Genomic DNA, 23,783 nt, shown 5'->3' with positions numbered 1-23,783 from the left:
AATTGGGCAAATGGATGAATTCATTGATGGATGAGTAGATGGGTGGGTGGGCAGAGGGATGGATGTATAAGTGAAAGGGGGATGGAGAGAGAAAGGGAGGATGAATGACTAAAAGGGTGAATGGGTGGAAGAATAAGTGACTGGGTGGATGGATGAGTAAGTGAAAGGATGGCTGGATGGGTCAACGGGTAAACGGCTGGTAGATGAGTGAATAGATCAGTGGTTCCCAAACTTTTTTGACCTGTGGCTCCCTTGACCTAATCGGCAATTGGCCGTGGCTTCCCACCATTTTTTTTACTGGTGTACACGGTCAATGAGCACGTGCATGCATTCGCCTCGCCTGTCTAGGCATGCTAACGGCGGTATGTGCACACTTCACATGCTCTCTCTTTGGAATGTGTTTATCCTGTGTGTGTTAGCAATCTCGAGGGTGTGCACGTTACCTATGTTTGTATGCTCTTTACTCGCGGGTGAACGCTCTCTGCTCAGAAATGCCTGCCTTTGTGCACACTTTCGAGATTCTCTCTCTGAAGTGTGTGCACTTTTCTGTGTGCACGCACAGCCATTCAGCGCTTAAGTGTGTACGCACGCTCTTTGATTGTGTGTGCATGCCTCACCTGGATGCTAGTTGAAGTGTGCCAGGGCGCAGGACTATGAGTGACACTTTCTCATGAGCAAAATCAAGCAATGACGAGGGAAACATATAAATATCAGAAATTGCTCCCATTTGAGCAACAAGCAAACTCTACAAATATCTTGAAACTGGTGCAATGCACATGATCTTTCCAGCAGGGCACGAGTCGGGGGTACATGCAGGTACACAGCGTCCACCCACTATTTTCACAGGGTGGACGCCGTCCCCCCTGCCAGGAAGTTGGGTCCCACAGAAATATGCTGAACTTGTCCAGTGAGGGGGCTTTTTTTTCACCTCCGGCCAGGCCGAAGTTAAGGGGCCATCAGGCCTCCTCTTGTTTGAAACTCCTGACTGGAGGCGCCTTGGAACCTCACACTTAAATGTAAATGCAGCAGAGGGGAAACAAAGGCACACAGCTTGCAATCTCTTCACAGGTATTCGAAGGGCATGCTTTTGCCTTTGTTCTATCCCTGTATATAAGTGCAGCCACTGTAAGACTGTCAGGTAGGGTGGTCTGTCCCAGTACCGGTATTTACACAAATAATTTAAATATATTTTTTTTTATTTCTTTTATAGCGCTACGTAATGATGTCATGATGTCACTTGCATAGTGTCTAACTTGATCAGTCTCCCACTTCTTTTTATTGGACTTATGCCCTGCGTTACAGAGTGCATTATAACCCCCTGCGCTTCTTTATGGTGGGTCAAAACTGCTCCTAGACAAAACTCTGATCTCTCTCCAGCAGAAGCATCAATCATAAGTTAGCTTTGATGTTTTTATTGTTGTGTGAGAATTGCTTCACCCACAAGTAACTCTAGCAGGAGCTTTTATACCGATAAATTATGTTTAAGAACAGCACCCCCTCCCCCAGCTCAGTCTAAGAACAGCACCCCCTCCCCCCAGCTCAGTCACAGGAGCAGCTGAACCACAAGTAACAAAAGGATCTCTGTGGCAAAAGCAATAACCGTTCGGGCTATCTACATAAAATACATTTGGGTGATATCAAGGTACTACATTCTTTGTTGCAGGCATGCTAACTCTCTGCGCTAGTTTATGGTGAGTCTGAGACAGGCGGGCAACTAGAGACACATTTTTGGGATGGGGGGGGGGCTAATTTTCCACCCGTAACCAGAGCGGCTGTAAACAGAGATGTAAACACAACAAAAGCCTAATTCACAAGTACACGGTCTTTTAAAGACGTGTGAAGTACTTTGGGTGCTCCCTCCTTAGCTGCGACGTAAGACCCCGGAGCTGCACAAAGAGACCTGTCAAAAAACAGTGGGACACTGACAGATCTTACAGCTCATGAACGCTGAAGACTGACTCAAGATTGGATTGGGGCTGCGGCAGTACAGTTAACAGCAGGCGCTGTATTATTTCAAAAAGCATGTTGATGTGCGGCTCGTCGCTGTCCTAAACAGTGTGACCTGAGTCCAGACAGCATGAGACTCTTACTGCCTGTGACTGGAGAACTCGAGCTGTGTAACTCAGCAGGGCAGGCAGCTGATGACTATGCGTTAAATTTCACACATCGTGCCGCGGCGCCCTTGGCACCTCATTACGGCGCACCAGGGCGCCGCGGCGCACAGTTTGGGAACCACTGGAATAGATGGATGGGTAGAAGAATGGATGGATGACTGTACGGATGGATGGGATGAAAGGGTGGGTGGATAAATAATGGATGGATGAGTGAAAGGGTGGATGGAGGGATGGATGAATGAAATATTGGATGGAAGGATACATGGTGGATAGGTTTGCAAATGGTTGGATATAGATGGGCACATAGATGGAAGGACAGAATGAATGGTGAAAGACTGAATGATATATTAAAGAATGATTACACCTTGTAGCACCCATTATCTTAAGTAACATTTCCTATACATTGACTTTCACGTTTGTAGGAGTCATTGTCTCTACATAATGTGTGTGTGATGTAACGCACTCAGACACCCTGCCATACATACTTGGGATAAGTATCACTATAAAATAAATTAAATACACATGAGAGACGGTCTATGTGAAGATGAGGGGCACCATTGGAGGGTGGTATCAAGGCCAGACTGGCCAACCGGGCATCAGGTGTTTCCCTGGGAGGCTGGAAAGGGGGTGAGCGGTTTTGTTACTTGGGGCTGGCACTGCGAAGTTCCTTGTATATCCAGTAGTTTTCAACCAACAATAAAAGCGGCCCCACTTGTATTCAGGTGTGGTTCACCATCGTCTGGTGACTAATGTACCTGCTGGAGCGAGATGCGAGTTTTGAATCGTCTAAGGTAGCAAGCAGCAGCCATACTGAAAAACCATTAAGTGCACGATTGTCTCAACCAAATATAAACTTATTTTGACTTTTACTTCAGTGGTTGTCTATTTACTTACTTATATACTATTCCGTGACCTCCTCTGACACGTCTGTAAAACTTACCTTTTGTCCTGAATTTTGACCTTTTGTCCTGAATTTTGACCCTTTGTCCTGAATTTTTACACTTGCCGTCCTGAATTTGCACCCATGCCAGTTGGTCACCCTACCCCCTCCCCCCCCACCCACCCCCCGCAAGCCCCTTGCTATGCCACTGATTGTGCCCTGCTGATGGTTAAATACCTTTATTTTTTATTACTGTACATGATTGATAAAACAGACATGGCATAAATCATACATGCAGAGCCATTAAGTGTAATATGGTATTTTTCGCCAATTTTGAGGGAGGGTTATAATGACCCACTTTAGGCTTTACCGCTTGTGAATCATGGTTCCTCTCTGCGATCAGCATTGGTAATAAATAACATATTCCGTTCTGCCAATTTAAATACATACTATATGCAGAGCTTTAAGTGGACCAGGTCCCTCCAGGTCTCTGAACCAAAAGTAAAATAAACGGTCCTAAATTCATGTCTTGTAACAACAATGACAAAACGCTGATCTATTTTTGAACAGTGAATGTAAAGCATATTTAGGTAATCCATCTCAGTAATCGAGCACTACCTTACAGGTGCTGCGTAGGACCGTTGGCCGACGCAGCCCCGCCCACTCTGTAGAACGCTTGCACCACAGCGGAATGTCTGCCGCGGTAAACGGGTTAATATTGCATTCCCTAAGAGTGTTAGCTATTTCCAGGATGTTGTGTTTCTGTATTTTTTTTGTTTAGCATATTACTCTTGTATAGTGCATATTTGAACTGAGCCGACTCCATGTGTTTATAACGGAGGCCACATCTGAGCCGGCTCTGGTGTTGACACTAAAGGCCACAAAAGTTTCTCAGTGTGGGTCAGCAGGGTGCTCAGAAAAGATGGTCACCCTATCCTTGCCCATTCTGGAGAGCGCAGAGAGCAATGGTAAAGTACTTCAGTTGCGATCCCGTGCAGATGTGTGTGAAGGAGATACAGTTTTCAAAATATTAACAAGGCTAAAGTAACACAAGGAAGTGCTTACAGGTGAGAGGGTATGTTATGTGTTTGGGGGCTGATGAGGTGAATGAGAGGCGAGGAACTACATTCAGGAGACAGTGAAAAGACGGTGCTGCAGATGAAAGATGATGAGGTGTGTGATATGTAGATGTAATGTAAATGTAAACTGATACTTGTATAGTAAATGTAAATGTACATGTATTTATATAGCGCAAATCGCCCACATCGCAGGCATCTATGCGCTTGCTTAGGGAACCCGTCCTGGTATTCCCCTGTGAGATACCTCGGCAGGGTATCCACAAGGTGAAAGCCAGGCATCCCGCCGCGAGGGGCCGTTGTGGAGATTAAGCAAGCTATTGCCCAGAGTCGCAGAGTGTGAACCCGTGAGTCGAGTAGGCACCGGAGCGAGAATTATCGAGTCCGTGGAATTATTGAGCCCAACCCCCGTCGGGGCGGGGAATTGAACCCTGGTCCAGGGCCGATCTCAGCTTCCGGGTCTGCCGCCTCTAACCCCTGAGCCACACTTCTCCACAAGGGTCTCAAGGCGCTTGTACGAATACCGCTGTGGAACCTGTCCTGGCTTTCCCTGTGAGGCGTCCACTCCTGGACACCCCCAAGGTGGAGGCCAGGCATCCTTAGCGTTGTGGGGACCGTTGTGGAGATTAAGCAAGCTATTGCCCAGAGTTGCAGAGTGGGACTCCATGATTGGAATAGGCACCGAGGCGAGAATTATCAGGTCCGTGGAATTTTAAGCCCAAGACCCGCCAAGGCGGGGAATTGAACCCTGGTCCCGGGCTAGACCTCTGCATCAGGGTCTGCCGCTCTAATCATTGAGCCACACTTCTCTACTGGAGGAAATGTGGAGAGAAAAGGGGTGTAAGTGTCTAATTTACAGTGAACATAACAGGAGTGACTGAGACATTCTTAAGACCTTTACCCATTCCACAGGCCTCAGTAATATGTAATTCGCAGTCTCACAATTCAAGAATTGAAAAATGTTCAATAATATTTAAAACAAAATCATTGTTGTTACTCATTTATCTTAAACAGTATTGACAAAGCCAGTAGTCCTAGATAGTTTTAAGTGTATGTCAGTTGGATGCACTGTAGAGCTTTAACGGGGTAACCCACAAAAACTACCCGACATGGGTCAGTATTACAGTACAATAAAAAGGCGGTCGCGGTAGTGACTCTTTTAAGAACGAACAAGGAAAACGCATTCACCACTTTTGCTTTTCTGAGATGCTTGAATCAAATTTAATTCCAAAATCAAAGGCATCTAATGCAATTCAAAGTCATAAAGCATTTAGCAGTTGGCCAGGCCCAGACAGAAAACGTATTCAGAAAAAAGCTCAAAACCTGGTTCTTTAGCTCAGGATGCCGAGGGGTTTGATAACCGCATTGAGCCAGGGGGGCGACTGAACCCTGCTCTGGGAGACCTCAAATGAGGTAGCTACGCGCTTTAGAAATCACATTATTATTATTTAATATATTGCTAATTCGACCCATAGGTAATGGAGCATTTTACACGAGCGCTAATTATATAACACAAGGTCAGATTCATTATTTATAGGCAGGGGGAGATTAAGTGATTTGCCCAGAAACACAGGATGTTGAGCCGACGCCAAGACTCGAACATGGGCGTCAGCTCTGGCCATAAGAACACATCCTGGGTAGAGGGAGGCTGGCAGAAGCCACATGAAAGCTAGGGTCATTATGGCCTGGGCTCGAGGTTCCAACAGGACCTTGAGCCGAGCCCGAGCCAGACTTCAGGCTCCAGCCTGGCTCGAGCTTTCAGTGGCTCGCCACCGCTAATTAAATCTGCAGCTTCACAAAACCCCGTGGTACAACTCACGCCTTTCCCTGTGGCAAGAAAATCGTTAAGTGGAAGTGATTTTTTTTGTGTGCAAACTGCACTGCCATGAAATGCACACGCTGTACATATCTGAAAAACACATGCCCACTTCGAGGGGACATAGTCACCTGCTCTCATCTTTGCTGGTTTCGATTGCACCCACGTAGGTTGTAGGTTACAGGTTACACGTTTGACTCTTCATTCTATCATGCCGTAAAGGGTAGAAAGTAGTGTTACCTGTAACCCCTGATTTGCAGCTTGTTGTGTTTTAGATTAAAATGTAAGTTTTGGAATATTACAGCTTGTTTTCCTTATCAAAGCCGTTTGCTTTCCGTTTCTGGCGTGCATTGGATGACTTGTGATGCTCGAACCCACGCTTCACCGGAACACACGTGACCACATGTGAGGTGGGCGAGTTTTGATTCTGATCCATAGATTTGTTTCTGCAGAGCTGCTTTTAATGCTTCTCATGCAACTTGGTTTAGCGTGTTCGGGAGTGCCAGTCCCAACAGCTGACTCAGAAGTCTCACTGGAAGGCAGTGCAGAATGTTTCAAGAAGAGATCGTACGATAAAACTACAGATTAATGACTCGACTTGTAGTAAGGTGTACACAGGGATCCATACATTTTGTCATTTTCCCCTTGCTCTAAATGTAATAATTTGAAATGCTATCTGGTCGACTTGTTGCATATACAGAATATAACCCTACCCCCACAGTGGGTTGTTGCGGTATTCACTCCGACGTTCTAAAAAGGTGCAAATAATCTTTTCTACCTTCCAGTCGTGATATCACAGCACGCCGGTGTATATTATATGCAGGCGAGTTGTTGCCTCTGGCGAAGAGCTGCCAGATACCTAATCACGGTATAAAATTGGGCCACACTGTGGTACATTATCCTGTAGAACCGCAAAAGAGTAGATATTCTCCTCTTTGGGGCTGTACACCGTTCCTTGGTTATGGAAACGTATAGCCGGCCGTGAGTGTGCGGTCTGTGCTGCTTTCTCTGTGTGGAGAGCGGGGCTTCAGGTTCAGTCACCCGTCCAGGGTGTGTGAACTGTCAGTAAATGTTTGTTAATGTCACAAGTCCCCAAGTGATAATAAATAAGTCATCGAGTTGTGATTACCCACAACTAGAGCATCACAAATAGGTAAACTTCAAGAAAATGTCATAGTGTTAATATTTGTGTTGTATAGAACTCAACCTTGTTGTTAGAACATATTTTTTATGATCAATTTTAGTGTTACTTCCCCCCCCCCCACACACACACAGAACTCTTTAGGGTGAAAGGCAGAGTTGCAGCTAGCAGGCTACATGCACACAAAAAGACACACAGAGACAGACAGGAGGGCAGACACACCACCCGACACAGACACACAAACATGCACAGCACCTCTGACTATGACTCCTACACACACACTTAGACATACTTACAGAGACACAGACAGGCACACAGACACAAAGACCGTTAGATAATTCATCCCTTTCACCCCCGCCTGCATTCTTGCTCGGTTTCCTCAGTGGTACCTATGTGGGCCTTGACTTCCTTGAAGTGAAATGGACATGGTATCATGGTGCCAACAGGTGGCTACCTGGGCAGCGGGTAATCCTCAAATGAGACTGAAGAAGGCACCACATTTTTAAGAGGTTTCAAGTTATGGTTGATAGATGTCCTACCCGCGGTTTGTGGCTAATCAATGGAAGTCAGTGCCAAATACAAAAGAAACTGCTTAATGTGCTAGATGCCACGCTGTCATTCGAGTTGGGCAGTTGTCTGCATTCCTTAACGCTTGGGGTTGGGCCTTTTCAAACATTCCAATGTATATGTGCCAGCCAAGTGAGTTCAACAGATGTAGTGGGGCTGAATTGAGTGTAGGCTTTGAGTGGGAAATTAGCAACTTCTACCATGACCACAGGTTTATAAGTGCTTTGTTTAACACCTTCCGTGCGCAACACTCGCAGACGGGGATAATTTCCCTGCTGTGCTGAACGTTCGAAAATGGGCGTGGTCATGATGAGCTCCGCTCGTCATGAGCACAGAGTCACCGTGCAACGTGACGAGCCGAGCTCGTCACAAGCACGGTGGAGCTGCGCGCGCGCCCCCCGCACCGCAGGGGAATTAGCCCCGCGGCGAAGGGGTTAATTGTTGCATTTGGGCCATGCAGGTGAATTACAATAAAGTGATGGCTGCAGTGCTTGAATTAATCCCAGTAACTGGCTTTTGCTTGGGGCCGAAATCCAGTTAATTGTTTTTTGCCACTATGCCACTCTAAACTGAGACCAGCCATATGCAAATCAGTCTTGGTCCTGCACCAATAGGAAGAGTCCAGTATAAACTGCAGGCCTAGGTCCCATCCAGACAGGAGCTCAAACAACCCCAGACCGACTTCGGGCTACGTAGGCCTCATCAGCAGTGACACAGTGAGCACAGGGCCATGTCTGGGAATACTAACCACACCTAAGTGTTTACACTGAGAAAAACACAAAGGTGGTGGGTGGAATGTTTGAATTAATCTCAACCACCGGCGATCACTCCTGGCTGCATTTCCAGTCCATTGTTTTCTTTCTGCTGTAGACGAGCTAAGCATCTCCAGGATCAGTCCACTTGCACTTAACTCTGACTCTCGCTGGCCAAAAGATGGCTTTATAACTGCAAACCATGCCATTGATATTCCAAATCGCTTTCAGCTGTTTAAGAATTGCTAACTTGCACTTGGGTGCTATGAAGCACGTCATTTGATATTTTCAGGGAGTGCTATTTTGGCCCGTTTCTTTTGTGGAGATCAGTGCTAATGTGTGGCATCCATAGAGAGGTTTCTGATGACGAAATATGATCCTTGATATATGGTGCTACAATGAACATAGATCATTGGAAAAAGAAACAACACTAAATAGCGCAGTTTTACAGTATGGTATAGTGCTAAAAAGCTCCTCCCTACATAATCTGTCGCTTAGAAAGAAGGTTTCTGTTAGTGGAGAGGTGTGGCTCACTGGTTAGAGGCGGCAGACCCGAGTGCAGAGAACGGCCCGGGACCAGGGTTCGATTCCCGACGCGGCAGGGTCTTGGACCAGGATCAGCGGACTGATAATTCTCGCATCGGTGCCTACTCCGACCAGGGAGCACACTCGGCAACTCTGGGCATTAGCTTGCCTCATCTCCACAACGGCCCCACACAAACGCCGGGGATGCCTGGTTTCACCTTGGAGACCCCCAGGAGGGACTATCTCACAGGGAAAGCCAGGACGGGTTCCCCAGCGGTCTATAGCGCTACGAGGCCTCCGGGTAGCAGTGCGCTTTACAAGACACAACAATTTACAATTTCTCCAACAGCTCAAAGCAGTGGTTGTTTTTCTCTCCTGGCAAGCTAGCTAACCTTTGGGTAAAACCGCTATAGTTTGTGGTACGTAGCTGCGTCAGCATATGTCCCAGAAGGATGTGTCGGACCCCGACTTCAGGATAGCCATTTAATATGAATATATGTTTAGCAAACCTCAGCTGAACACATTTGAAGATCATGGGGAGGTTATTCCTTAAATCTAGCATGGATCATGCCCTCCTGAATTTACATTAACATCTTAGATTCAAAGTTACTGCAATTTGAGGGCATGTTAATTTGTGCAAATCACAAATCTGAAAACGTACAGGAAAGAATAGGATCAACCATGATCAACATATGGCAAGATGGGTGAAGGCATTCCAGATTACTGCTCTAGGTGATTTTTTGAGACTAGGCTACACGGAGACAGTGCAAATGTACTCACATTTGCAACCGCCATTATTAAATATTGCGTTGCCGATTGAGCACGACATTAATATTTGGAATCCCCCCGACATGTAGTAAATAATTGTATGTATTTGTGCTTTTTCTTGCAGACCGTACCAGAAGCTCTAACAATAGATGCCTTACTGGACATGAATGAGTTGAAGGTGAAGGAAACTATGCGGCGGTACGGTGCCAGCACTGAAGAGTGCCTACGGCTCAATGACGCCCTCATCAGCTTACGGAAGGTGGCGAGATCAGGTATTCAGAACACATTTCCATCTGATAGGACAGAAGACTTCACCCTGCGCGTGGTTCCTACTTTTGCATCCCTCACCAATGCCCGTTTTTTGTGTGCCTTCTTTTTAACAAAACTATCATCATGTTCCACTGGTAATTCCTTCATTTCAGTTGGAGGCTGTCCGTTCCAAAATAGGTTTTACAATGGTCCCAAGCATAAAATAGTGACATTTCACACACCTACCAATGGAAAAGTATGGAACTCAAAGATGTCCGCTACATTTGCAAAGTCAAGTAGACTTCAAAATATTGTCATATAATATCTGCCATCAAAAATATTGGCATGTAATAACACCACTATCAAACATTTACCCGCAAAATCTAGCTATTGGTGGAGTTTGGATTGCAGTTTAACTGAGTCCTGCAGTAATTAGGAAGTGCTTCCAGCTATAATTGGGAACGTTTACCTGTGGACATTTTTGGGGATAGATGATATTATTTGGTAGGTTTTTTCCCAGTTTGTGTGTTTTGTCTCCATAATTCTACTTTGTATTTTTGGACCTCTGTTTTCACATAGAGCTTGTATTTAAAGTAAAGCACGGGAGTTTATTTTCTTCAAGGTCTGGATAGTATAAGGATTTGAAATGTGGTTCGAATCAGACATGTCTTTTTGGTCCCACAGTCAGTTGGAGGAGACATACATGTGTATAAATAGAGTTTGGGGGTCGAACAGCGGTCTATTTTGGGGATTTCAGGTTCTTAAAGGAATATATTTTGCATATGATCATCACCATGGCACCTGAAATTAATGGTAGTCCTAATATTGTATTCTGGCAAGCGCAGTAAATCCTTGATGGCGACGGGTTTAGGTGTATTTCTAGCAGTGCACAACTGTTTGGAATCTACTGATAGATGTTGATCCAGGCAGAAATCCGAGCGTCACTTAGCGGGGTCAGGCGGGAATGCTGTAATCCCTCGTTGGAACACGCTGAGCCGACAGTGTGCTGCAGGGGGATTTGCGAGCATTGCGAAGCTCTTCATCACTGTTTTGACTCATCTTTTGGGACAAGTCAGAAGTTTGATCTTAGTGGAAGCAAACATGTTTCTAGCCGTGTAAGTGTGAAGCTAAAGTAACGAACTGCCGGAAAGTGCGTTTTCACTGATTACGAAATCAGTTCACCAGTAGGTCACATGCACTTCTGCTGACCACTTAGGCTGAAAGAGGGCTTGATCGCTACATAGCTCCGGGAGGGGGTGTAGTCACTAGCCGCGATAATGCTGGCTACGGGGCCTGGTGGCCTGTTAAAGTCCCTTGTCCCAGCTTTCCCTCGTGACTGCGTTGTGTGATCCTGGCCTACTCCCTATCTCCTTGGGTCTGCATTTCTTTGTGTGCTCCAATATGGCTGTGATGGTAAGTGGGTGCATTACCAAACCGACACTCTTAATTAGTTTGAAAATGCCATATGTCCTTTTACACCACTCCAGCAACCCCGACGCCAGCCTATTCCTGACCGTTGCTTAATTGATGTAACTGTATATCACCTTCTGTGAATATGCTTTACTGATTTGTAGCTGCATATATCTCCACCAGGTTATTTGACCATTAAGAGCTGTTTTTCTCCCCAAATATACTTCTTTCTAGTTTTAAACTCGTCCTGGCCCCCAGTCAGATCCTCTCACTTTCGATGTTAGAGGGAAATAAGCTCAACTCAATCCGCACATTTCGCATTGCAAGTAAAATAGCAGGCTGCATAGCTGGCCCATGGCTCCACATCACTTGTGCTGCATGTGATATAGAGTCACATGGCGGCTGTGAGATATGCAGTTAATTATCCATTTGAAGCTGGAAGCAAACGTGTATCATTTTTAAATAGCAGAGGGAATCTGTTTCACCAGCAGCCCCTGTGATTTTTCATTCTTTACTGAGGCTGGAGGAGGAGAGTGATTATTCACAGAGGCCATGTGGGGAATTTTTCAGCTAAAGTCCCTAATTCCAAAGGTATCACCCTAAAAAAGTATTAGATGGCCTTCAGTGTTCTAGGTCTGTCCTAAAATCCTCAGGGAAACACGAAACGGGGACATTGTAGAGGGTACAGAACTTTCTACATTTTTACTGTGGTCAGCCTGAAAGCCAGTCTATCTTCTGACCCACTTTCTCCATAATGACAGCAAACGTCTGCAATGCACCTATTGTGTTTATATATTTCTGCTCCTTTTTTAGGAATTTTAGCTCACAGTTTTCACTCTAACACTCCCCAACTACAGGCAGTAACATGTTCAAACTAAGAGTTCACCTACAAACCTAGGCCACGTCATGTCAAATGTTTCCCTGATCTTACAGTACACAATTCAGTATTGTCGGTATGCTGAACAACCTAGCGGCCTGTAATTTCATAGCTGATATAATTTCCCATGAACCTGACCTACATTTTGACAATCTACTTGTCACTGCCTTTAATGGCCGACAGGTCTGTAATAAGATGGAGGGTAATCCCTCTTACAGCCCACATGAAGAGTAATTGGGAGGTTCTGATTTCACTACTAAGAAAATGGAGATTTAAAGATAATGTAGGTCAGGGTCCGGGTGGGTTACCATTGCCTTTTATACGTTTTAGAATAGTACTTATGGCAGGGAATTTAATTGAAATTGTTAGGGCTCCTATCTTAGCACAGTGAGTAGAGTGACACAGCAGGACCTTCCCTGGAATAATACTGTCGGTCGTTTTGTGATTGCTTCTCATGCTCCACAACGGTACTTTGACTCTCCGGCTACCACTATTTTAAATTCCTATATTTTGTACTTTTGTGTCTTGAATAGTCTACCCCTTTGATAACCTTGTTTTCTATAACCCTTGTTAAACAGGTGGAGAAATCAAAGAAGATGCTCTTTGGAGTCCTTCCGATTCACGTCGGGAAAGTGGTTCTACCCCTCCAGCAGAGCCTTCTTACCCTATGGGACTTGCACAGACTCATGCAAAGACCAACCACCATCAGCCGCGCTCTGTCTCGGTCTCTGCAATCCCTTCTTCGGACTCTTTGGCCTCTAGCCATGGAACTTTCATTTCCACAGATAACCTCCTGGACCCTTTCTCTGCCGTGTCCCACAGCAGTCGATTGACCCCTCGGACTCACCTGGGCATTGCAATCACACCGCCTACAACGCCTCAGTCAAAGAGGCGGTTGAAGGTAAAACCCTCAAGGACTCCTCCTCCTCCTAATCGGAAGATGTTCCAGCTTCTGCCCAGCTTTTCCACACTCAGGAGAAGCAAGTCACATGAATCACAGCTGGGCAACCGGATAGACGACGTATCTTCTCATAAGTAAGTGCATCTTATTGCTTTATCACCGGGCAAAACGCTCGTCCATTTGTCAATGGAAAGTCTTTTATTTTTGTTGTGGTTATATTAACTGTACTGAAGTTTGCCACGTCCCTGGTAGAATTCTTGTATATTTCAATAACGGATATATGACGTTACAACGCGTTATTTTACAACGCAGACCGTTACAACGCAATTTTTACAACGCAGGTACCATTACAATGCATGCCATTACAACGCATGTCATTACATAGCAGATACTATTACAACGCATGCCATTACATCGTAAGTATAGGTAAGTATATCTTTTTTTTAAAAATGTAATAAAGTTAATTTAATTAATTTAAAAATTGTAAATAATAATATTTAATTTTAATAAATTAAATAAATAAATAAAAAGTAATTAATTTAATTTAATTTAAGTAATGTAATTCAATTAATTTTATAATTGTAAATATTGTAATTAATTTAATTAAAATTAATTAAATTAATTCAATTAATTTAATTTATTTAAAGTCGTAATACCCCTATACCCCAAAAACCAAACCCAGCCCTAAAACCTAAAAATACCCCTGTACCCCAAAAACCAAACCCAGCCCTGAACCCTAAAAATACCCCTGTACCCCAAAAACCAAACCCAACCCTAAAACCTGAAAATACCCCTGTACCCCAAAAACCAAACCCAGCCCTAAAACCTAAAAATACCCCTGTACCCCAAAAACCAAACCCAACCCTAAAACCTAAAAATACCCCTGTACCCCAAAAACCAAATCCAGCCCTAAAACCTAAAAATACCCCTGTACCCCAAAAACCAAACCCAGCCCTAAAACCTAAAAATACCCCTGTACCCCAAAAACCAAACCCAACCCTAAAACCTAAAAATACCCCTGTACCCCAAAAACCAAACCCATCCCTAAAACCTAAAAATACCCCTGTACCCCAAAAACCAAACCCAGCCCTAAAACCTAAAAATACCCCTGTACCCCAAAAACCAAACCCAGCCCTAAAACCTAAAAATACCCCTGTACCCCAAAAACCAAACCCAACCCTAAAACCTAAAAATACCCCTGTACCCCAAAAACCAAACCCAGCCCTAAAACCTAAAAATACCCCTGTACCCCAAAAACCAAACCCAGCCCTAAAACCTAAAAATACCCCAAAATTACTTAAAATAATGTATATAATTAATTTGATAAAAATACATAAATTAATATTTTAATTTATTTTTAATATTAATTAAATTAATAAAATAATGTAAAATAAAATAAAAATAATATACTTACCTATACTTACGATGTAATGGCATGCGTTGTAATAGTATCTGCTATGTAATGACATGCGTTGTAATGGCATGCATTGTAATGGTATTTGCGTTGTAAAAGTTGCGATGTAATGGTAGTGCGTTGTAAAAGTTGCGTTGTAACGGTGCAATACCTTCAATAACTAACCACAAGCAAGTTTCACAGGTTGCCAAGCCAGACATTTAATGTGTGAAATGTACAGTGATGTTAAAAACGTGTTTACGTTGAAATATCACTCAGTTTTATTAAACTGATAAGAATTCTTACCCACATGCTGTTGGGAGGTTTAAAAAAACTTTTGAAATCCTTCAATGTTGCTTTGGAGCGCCACCATGTTGAATGGGGTGGCTTCATGTGAGACATAGAGTTGGTGCCTTAGTACTGCACACCTTCAGCATTGTATCGGATCAAGGAGGTGAATGGTCATCCTCCGTTTCCTGGCCATGTCTACATTGTACAGCAATACATAATATCGAAATTGGTGGGCGGTAGGCAGGGACTTTAGAGGGTTTTCAAAGTACTCTGTAATTCTCCTCAATGGGATGTTTGGAAACCTCACAAGAATACCACCCATGATTCAGACGTTTACTTACGGTGCTCTTGTAATGCTTTTCAGGTGGAATTTCCCTTTACTACACAAGTCATTACAAAGACTTGCCATAGGAGGCATAGTATAAATTACTATCCCAACTCCAGTCAGTGTATCAGTAAGGAAGGTGTTGGACTTTAAATCCAACACCAGTCCAACAACGCACCTCCTAAAGCAAGTCTTTGTAACAACTTGCGTGGTAATGGAATGCCTAGTAACATCACAGTCACGGTAGTGCCTGCGAAGTAAAGGCAGGTTTTGGTTCCGCCTGTGGAGTAAAGAATGTTAGCCCCAGTTATGATACATAGGGTACAAAACACGATCTGTCACTGTGTGAAGAAATATATTTTTTGGTGTGTTAAGTAAGAAATACCAGAACAAATGGTTTTAAATCAGTTCAAAATGCATTTTAACCTTCACCTTGACGATGTACTCTTTAAAATCCGTCTCCAAGGCTCAAGCACTGAAAGTTCAGTCTTCTGTGATATGAAGATGAAGGCCGGGGCACTAAAAAGTACAAGTCATATCACAAGTGTCTGTTCCGGACATACTTAAAGCTCGCTACGTCATTGGACTTGTGAAGAGAAAAAATTATCTGTTTTAGGGACGGAATTAATTTAACAGGTTGAAAGGTACAGGCTCAGGTTAATTATTAGTCCCGTTATTGTGTGTCCCCTCCTTAGCCTGCATTCTGAGAATGTTTACATTGTTTTGTGACTAAAACGTTGTAGCTCTTTTTAAAGATCCCTGCTCAATAACCCAACCCTGACAAAGTATGGGCCTAGTGGTAACAACCACATAGTCCATGGTGGGGCTCTTCTTTTCTTAAAGTTGAGTAGATGCTGTTTTCTTCTCTTGTGCGGAAATTGACTTAAACCCACGTGCTGTCATGATAATAGTACTTATTTTGTTAATCCTTGAAAACTCTGTACCGGGTGTGCAACTAACCTTCCCAATATCAGCATAATACAGAGATATGCCATGTGGTCGCTGGATTTATGCCAGATATTCAGGCTTCCCACATAAGATACAGTTGGATACAATACCTCTGAATTGGATCCAGCCGTCATGGACCAACATTGGACATCCCTGGCATAATGGCTAGCTTGACAGCACATCGATTCCTTGGAGCTGGAGACTCCCTCTACCAATTCCATCTGCAGAAATATAGGCGATACTGAGAATGGTTTTATGCCATAGCACAAATATATAGAATTATAGATGGGTAGCAGTGAATGGTGTTGCCCACTCCTAAGTGCACATTGACTGTTTGATCGGCCCTCTCAGGCCACCCAAACTAGTCATGTGCACTTTCCCCGTTCTCCATGCAGACTGCATTTCAGCCTGCATGGAAAACAAGCCAAGCCCCCCATTGCCTGACTGAGTGTCCAATCGGGATGCTCAGACCAATCCCAACGCTGCACTACAGCGTTGTGATTGGTCAGTAGGGCCTGCTTCCTGTTCTTCGAGTTCCAGGAGAGCAGGAGCAGCGGTGCAGGACATGGCGGCAAGGTAAGTTATTTAAAACTCACCCGCGACCCACCCCCGCAACCCCCACACCCGCCTTCTCATCCGCGAACTATGCCAGACACTACTGCAATTGAGTCTCACCGGCCGTCGAGGGGGAGGGGGGTGTAGCGGGTGCTTGTGGGAAACATTGCTCCCACAGCATCCAACATGCATCAGAACAGGATTGGAGATGAATGGAGTGTTCAGGTAGCCAATTAAGGGCTGCCGCAAGGGATGCCATTAATCAACATTTATAGCTACTAAAACCATTCAATTCCCCTCTTTGTCAAACAAATATTAACACTCCTTCTCTATACATAAAAATAAAAAAAAATTGCATGCACAACACACTTTATTCACAACACATATTTGATTTTCTCTATTTAAAAGGTGAAATCAATAGGTTTTGTTAATGCTCGTCCATACATGTATATGTTGAATACCATTGATGCACGTAGCATCATAGCCAAGCGCAGTAACAGTGCCCTTTGAAACACTGAGGTTTTCGGTGTAAAGAAAACCAACAAATCAGCTATATCCTTATTGTATCCTTGTGATCGGACTACTTATTTTTGCTACTTTCAGACCGAGGTACCCTATCTCATGTGATACCAAGAGAACCTTCTCCCTCTGCAAGGCTGTGGCGTGATTCAACAGCCGCCATCTCCCTGACTCGCTGGTTCTATTTTTATGATAACCCTGCATAGGCATCTATTTTTACCATGATTTCTCTCAGGACACTGAGGTAAATGAGGCAATAAACAACCTGGGGTAAGCAGGACTAGTGCTGAGCTTTTCCATAAATCTAGGTGCAACGAGCGGTAGCGGCCTCTTCAATAAGAGAAGGGGCTTGTGTCAGGAATAGTACGAGTATATCAATTAGAGTCTGACACACCTGGTCTCTGGGTTCATGATACGTCATAGAGTCTGATTTATGTAGTCCCCTAAAAGTGGATGGGTTGGACCAATGCTAGTCTGCAATATAAATTGCTGCACCACGCTAAATGTTGAACTAGACCGAGATATACGCCTTTTGTAATGTGTATATCTATCTATCTATCTATCTATCTATCTATCTATCTATCTATCTATCTATCTATATGTTCAGTGAAATAAAAGGTTAAAGTAATGTTATAGGTAGGTGCATTTGTCAATGACTACAATAACAGCTTGAACTAAAATAAAAATCAACAGGTATAGTTAGCAGAGCTAACTAGAATGTGCACCCCCACCATGCACTGCTTAGGACCCCAACTATTGCATAACCAATGACATGTTCTGTGACATCTTTTATGATATCACTGATGACATCTCAAATGACATAATTGTTGACATCATCCTATGTTGACATCATCCTATGAGTGTGCTCGTTTGTTTTATAGTTTACATAGTGTTGGGTACTACCATTTCTTTTTTACCTAATTTTGTACAGTCTATGTCCAGCTAATCGGTGTAACAGTTTACAAAACGCATGTGCTTCTAATGCTTCATAGGTGTGTAGAGGTATTGAACATGTACATCTTTGGATTGAAGAGTAACTCTGAGTGAAGGTGACAGTTGTTGATTTGTATTCATTACATTTTGCGCACACGTATTTTTGGTACTGCAGAAAAGTTTCCAGCAGGGCAAACATTCTACATACTTCATACTCAGTATTGTAAGTAACCTTGAGTTATTAGACAGAATCGTCTGAGCATGACAATTCCTACTTAACATAGAAGATTGTGTCCACAATGTACATGTGCTTGTGGTACTTCAGAAGACGGGCTATCTGTACATTTTTCACCAAAGTATGACGGCTGCAGGTAGTATAATCTTTAGCAGCTTCAGGCGCAAACTGTGTCTGTTTTGCCAAGTGATAATTGGAGTTGACACTGTTGTCAGTAGATACTTTTTAATACACTATAGTGTATTTCTCATGAGAGTTTCGCTGTCTGCAAACAGTCTGGTATTGGGTAAACTCTCTCCATGCACTCAATACTGTTTACAGTACCCACTTCTCTGCTTATATCAACTTAATTTCTCAATGAAGGATCGCTGACTGTAATGGGATTGATGCAGGTAAAAGCTGTCTGTATAGTCTATTCCTTTTGGAACAGACATTCGATATTTTTAGGTACTTGGCTTTCTCTGAACAGCTGTATACAGACTGAACACCATATGCAATGATGTTTTCCCATATATCTGTGGTTGATTGTTAATGTGAACTATGCTGCCAGTGATGTGTATGATACAGGGTCAGTGTGACACATAACCCATGCTTTCTACTCCTAGCAGTGATTGAGATGTGTTTGACAAGCAATTTTTTCATATTCAGTAGTGAAATATTTCAACAGATATGCAGGACTATGATGGGCACCTGCTTCTCTCATAGTTATGCAAATTTGCATATGGGGTGGTGGGAGGAGCAGGTGGTCCATGCAGAATTCCAGTTGGAATGGGAGGATCGTGTTATTCACTGGAGTCGATTCATAGGCACAGAGGAGAGTATGAGATTATTCCTGGAAAGAATTGAGGTGAACAATCTAAACTTAAGTTTACAAGTAATCTAAGTAAAATTGAGGTGAACCTCCTTGATTTGATTGTGTATGTAGAGGTGAACCTTTTAGAAACTAAATTCTTTAGAAAACCGACGACTGAGAAAGTATCCTGTATGGGGAATGTCTCAGAGTAAGGCGTAACTATAGCAATAAGCTGGATGAAGAAAAGGCAATCTATGATCTGAGAGAGAGATTCAGAGATGGGGGTTATTCAGAAGGTTGTTTGCAGAAGGCTATTATCAAAGCAAAATCAAAACCTAGTGAAGAGCTCCTGTTCAACAGTAAAAATAGCCAGAAGCAAAATAAATTTAGGTTTGTTACTACATATGATGCATAGGAGGCAGCCATTATGAATAAATACTGAAACCTCATCCTGAATGATCCTGTGCTCGGGGAGGTAGCCCCACGGAGTCCAGGTAATACTTTCAGGAGAGCCAGGTTGATTGGACAAAAACTAGTGGTTAGCAGCCCTGAGAGTAGAAAAGAGGTGAGAAATACCTGATTTACGGTAAGAAAAGGATTCCAAAAGTATGGGAAATGTAGAGCTTGTAAAACGGGAAAATCACAACACAATATGCTTCTCCCATTACATCACGCATTAAACACATTAATGGACATTACAATTGTAAGACGGAACATGCTGTGTATATGTTGAAACGCCCTTGCCAGCTGATGTATATTTGCATTACAATACTACTAGTCCATAGAAGAATCCTTCAGCATTTGAGGGGGATTAAAAGTCGAGAACAAGGTTACCCTGTAGCAAGTAATTTTTAAGAAGTCCATAAGGGGAATGCGCAGGGTCTCACATATTGTGTGATTGATGCAGTTCTCAAGAACATGCGAGGAGGAAACAGGATAAAAAGGCTGAGACAACTGGAGTCAAGATATAGTGTAGAACTGAATACCAAGACTCCAGGGGGCCTCAAAATTGGAGAGGACCTCTACGCAATCTTTAGAGGGTTCACACACATGGTGCGGGCATTGAGTACTACTAAGAATCTAGATCAGGACACACCCAGTAGGATGAGAAAAACAAATAGGTTCCTGACAAATAGTAAATAGATGGGATTTCATTTGTAGAAGTAGAAATAACAATAATAGGTGATAGATTTTAGGGCGAGGAAATTGCACACTGCACATTGTTTTTTGCAAAATGCAAAGAAGGAGCTTTCAAAAGGGTGTTAAATGAAAGGCAAGCAGTGAGATTAAGACTGGCACATAACAGTCTGTTGCATGGTACAGTTGCCCACTGGGGCTATATGGGGGAAGCACACAAAGCATTAATAAAATATTCCACTGCAAAGGCGTAATCAAATTTCCAGAGCAGAGGTTTTTATGGTTCTTTTAGGATATTTTATAACATATATTGTATATATTTATACACATATGTGATTATATCCTTTAAAACTGATCTAGTTATACACAAAATATTATTTGGCTAAAATATTTATTGGCTAAAATGTTAACAAATATTTATTGGTTAATGCATTGTAATGTATAACATATGTATTTCCATGCTGAGAAAACTTGCATATATATGTGGAGTTTATTTAGCTGCTGACTTTTGTAAAGAAACTGTTTTAAGAGAGAAGGTCACAATGCCCTTACACTTTGTGTTTTGCACTTTAGTCTGCTCACTTTGTCTATGGTCACATGGCTTTGTTGTTGCCGTAAATATGGAGAAACACTGAGTCTCATTGAAAAAGGCATTTGAAAGTAAAAGAAATACTTAATCCACCTGAGTGTGTCATGTTCATCATTGTAGGCTTTCGAAGGGGAAGGGAAAAGGTATGTTATGTTATGTTAAAAAGGCGTATATAGCGCATGGCTACCCCAGCAAGGGGCGTCCCAGCGCTAGCGGAACAGGGCAACAGAGATGGAAGGTGAAGGCTAAGAGAAGGACAGCCCAGAAATGTCCAAAGTGTAGGCGCCACGGGGCAAAGGTGCCCAGCACAGGCGTCCCCAGCTAGATGGAAGAGAATAGCCAGGTTGTAATCTGTTTTCTGAAAGCCAGGTGATTTTGGGTGCGGCGGGCCAAGATTGGGATAGAATTCCACAGGAGAGGAGCCAGGGACCTGAAAGAGTGCCCACCCGCTCTGCTCCTGCGCACCCTGGGTGTGCAGGCCAGATGCAAATCTGCAGAGAGCAGAGCCCGTGTTGGTACATACAAAGAGCATAGCCCCTGCAGAATCTGGGGGCCCTGGTTGTACAGAATCTTATGAATGGTACAGAGAGTTTTAAAATGAATTCTCCGATCGATCAGGAGCCAGTGTAGGTGATACAGGAGATGGGAAGTGTGACTATGTTTAGGGCAACGGCATTCTGGGCCCGTTGCAATCTCTCTGTGACCGTTTTGTTTGTACCCAATAAAAGTCCATTGCAGTAGTCCAGCCAAGACAGGACTACTGATTGATTGATCACCTGACGGATGGGAGCAGCAAAGAATCCTAAAATGGGTGTCAGCCCACGCAAGTGGCCAAAGCAGGTGCCTGCCACTTTTTTGGCATGTAGTTCAAAGGATAGGGAGTTATCCATCAGGACCCCTAAGTTTTTTACTGAGTTTTTGGGCTGGTGAGGAGGACCGAGCGCAGTGGGCCACCATTGGTAATCCCATTTATGCGAGTCTCTCCCAAACAAGAACACCTCAGTTTTAGAAGAATTAAGTTGGAGGTAGTTTTCCGCCAGCCATTCTGAGATTGCCATGATATCCACCTGGAACCTCTGTTGGTCTTGGCCGGGGTTTTTGGAGAAGTTGAATAGTAGCTGGGTGTCGTCCGCATAGGATAGCATATTAATCTCCCGGGCCAAAGGGAGGACGTACATGTTAAAAAGTGTAGGGCTCAGCACAGAGCCTGGAGGGACACCACAATCGAGGGGGTGAGTATTGGACTGGTAGGAGGGGGCGTGGATCTGGAAAGAGTGTTCAGATAGAAAAGATGCAAACCAGCCCCAGGACGTTCCACTGACCCCAATCTCCCCGAGTCGATGGAGGAAGATCTCATGGGAGACCGTTTCGAAGGTCACGCTCAGATCAAGCAGCAAGCACCAACGCTGTGGTGCTGCCTTCATCCAGTGCCGCCCTCAGCTGCTCTGTGACTGGCAACAAAGTGGGTTCCGTGCTATGATTAGGCCGGAACCCGTTTTGTGACTTGTCCAGAATCTCATTTTCCTCCTGATACTTGGTAAGGATGGTGTTAACATGGGATTCCATGACCTTCGCCAGGTAAGGGAGCAATGAGATGGGCCGGTAAATCTCAGTGGTCGGTGCATTCAGTGTGGGCTTTTTCAGAATTGGAACAACCTTAGCGTGTTTCCAGGATTTAGGAAGCACCGCTGACTGAAGTGATCCATTAATCAGTGTCCTCCCCTCTGTCAGGAGACAGTCTTGGAACTTCATGAAGATATCCGGTTTAACAGGGTCGGCAGGAGAGCCGGATTTCACCTTATTGGAGAGAGTTTCCATGTCTTTGCAGGACAGGTGGGTAGGGCTTGTAATCAGGGGGAGGAGTCTGGGATATTGATAGATGGCCGGGGTTTAGATACCACCCTGCGCGCATCGAGGGTAGTATAAATACTGTCAAGTTTATTGATAAAGTACTGGGCTAGAGCTTCACAATGCTGGTTGGAGGAAATTATATTATTGATAGCTGCTATAGGTTTTGTCATATCATTAATGAGAGAGAAGATGGTTTGGAGGGGTTAGAGCTAGAAGTGATTACATTGGTATAAAATGCAGCTTTGGCCTTTTGGACAAGTTTATGGTAGGCTTTGATTGCCAGGATATAGATTTGTTTTGCTGTGGGGTCATAGGAGCGTCTCCAAGAGCGTTCCAAGGATTTGCATTGTTTTCTTTCCTGCCATAAGGACTCGTTATACCAAGCGTGAGATTGTGTACGCTTAGCACAAGTCAATTTCTTAGGAATGCAACCACCTAGTGTGCTATTAATCCAACTCCTATAAACCTTATCAGCTTCCTCCAGATCGGTAGGCCAAACCGAGCAGGGGGCTTTTAAGCTGGAGGCAAAGCCAGATGCGTCCAGCTTATGCCACGATCGTTTCATGGTGGTGTGCTGGGGAGTCTGCAAAGGGGCGTCAGCAAGGTCGAAACTCACATGGATAAGGAAATGGTCTGTCCAGGCTAGCTGAAGAGGGACATGGGCTACAACGGGATAAATGTTAGAAAATACAGGGTCCAATAGGTGGCCAGCTAGATGAGATGGACCCACCACTATTTGCATTAGTTGACAAGCCTCCAAGCCCCCAAGAAGTTGGTGATTTACTGGGAGTCCTGGCGATCAAGGTGCAAATTAAAATCACCCAAAATACTGAAATTGGCTGCCTCCAGGGCAAGTGTGGATGCAGAGAGCACGAGGGCCTCCTGAAAAGCTCTTGATGGTCCCGGAGGGCGGTATATGAGGAGCCCATAGAAGGTGAACGTGTGTGATAGACAGATTTTGAACAGCTCACATTCACAGTCCGGGATATTGTGGGGTGATAGGGTGCAGGAGAAGGCTGATTTGAATATCACTGCTAGGCCACAACCTCTACCACAGGGTCTATTCTGGGGAAGTAAGAAGTAACCCGAGGGGAGAGCCAAAGCAGGAATTGCCACAGAGTCGCTTGTTAGTCATGTT

The 23,783-nt window shown here is 44.0% G+C and overlaps 1 protein-coding gene across 1 annotated transcript in view; it reads left to right on the top strand.

Moving 5' to 3' along the window:
- Positions 1 to 23,783, top strand: part of KSR1 (kinase suppressor of ras 1) — a 588,594-nt gene that overhangs the window by 368,416 nt on the left and 196,395 nt on the right. Inside the window, 3 exon segments of the mRNA XM_086954818.1 lie at positions 9,764 to 9,911; positions 12,754 to 13,214; positions 19,051 to 19,054. Of these exon segments, the coding sequence (XP_086810944.1) occupies positions 9,764 to 9,911; positions 12,754 to 13,214; positions 19,051 to 19,054 (613 nt within the window).

The sequence above is a fragment of the Lissotriton vulgaris genome, chromosome 2_1, assembly GCF_964263255.1.
Source record: "Lissotriton vulgaris chromosome 2_1, aLisVul1.2, whole genome shotgun sequence".
Lineage (NCBI taxonomy): Eukaryota > Metazoa > Chordata > Amphibia > Caudata > Salamandridae > Lissotriton > Lissotriton vulgaris.
The sequence above is the reverse complement of the archived record's forward strand: the minus strand, read 5'-3'. Positions and strand labels throughout refer to the sequence as shown.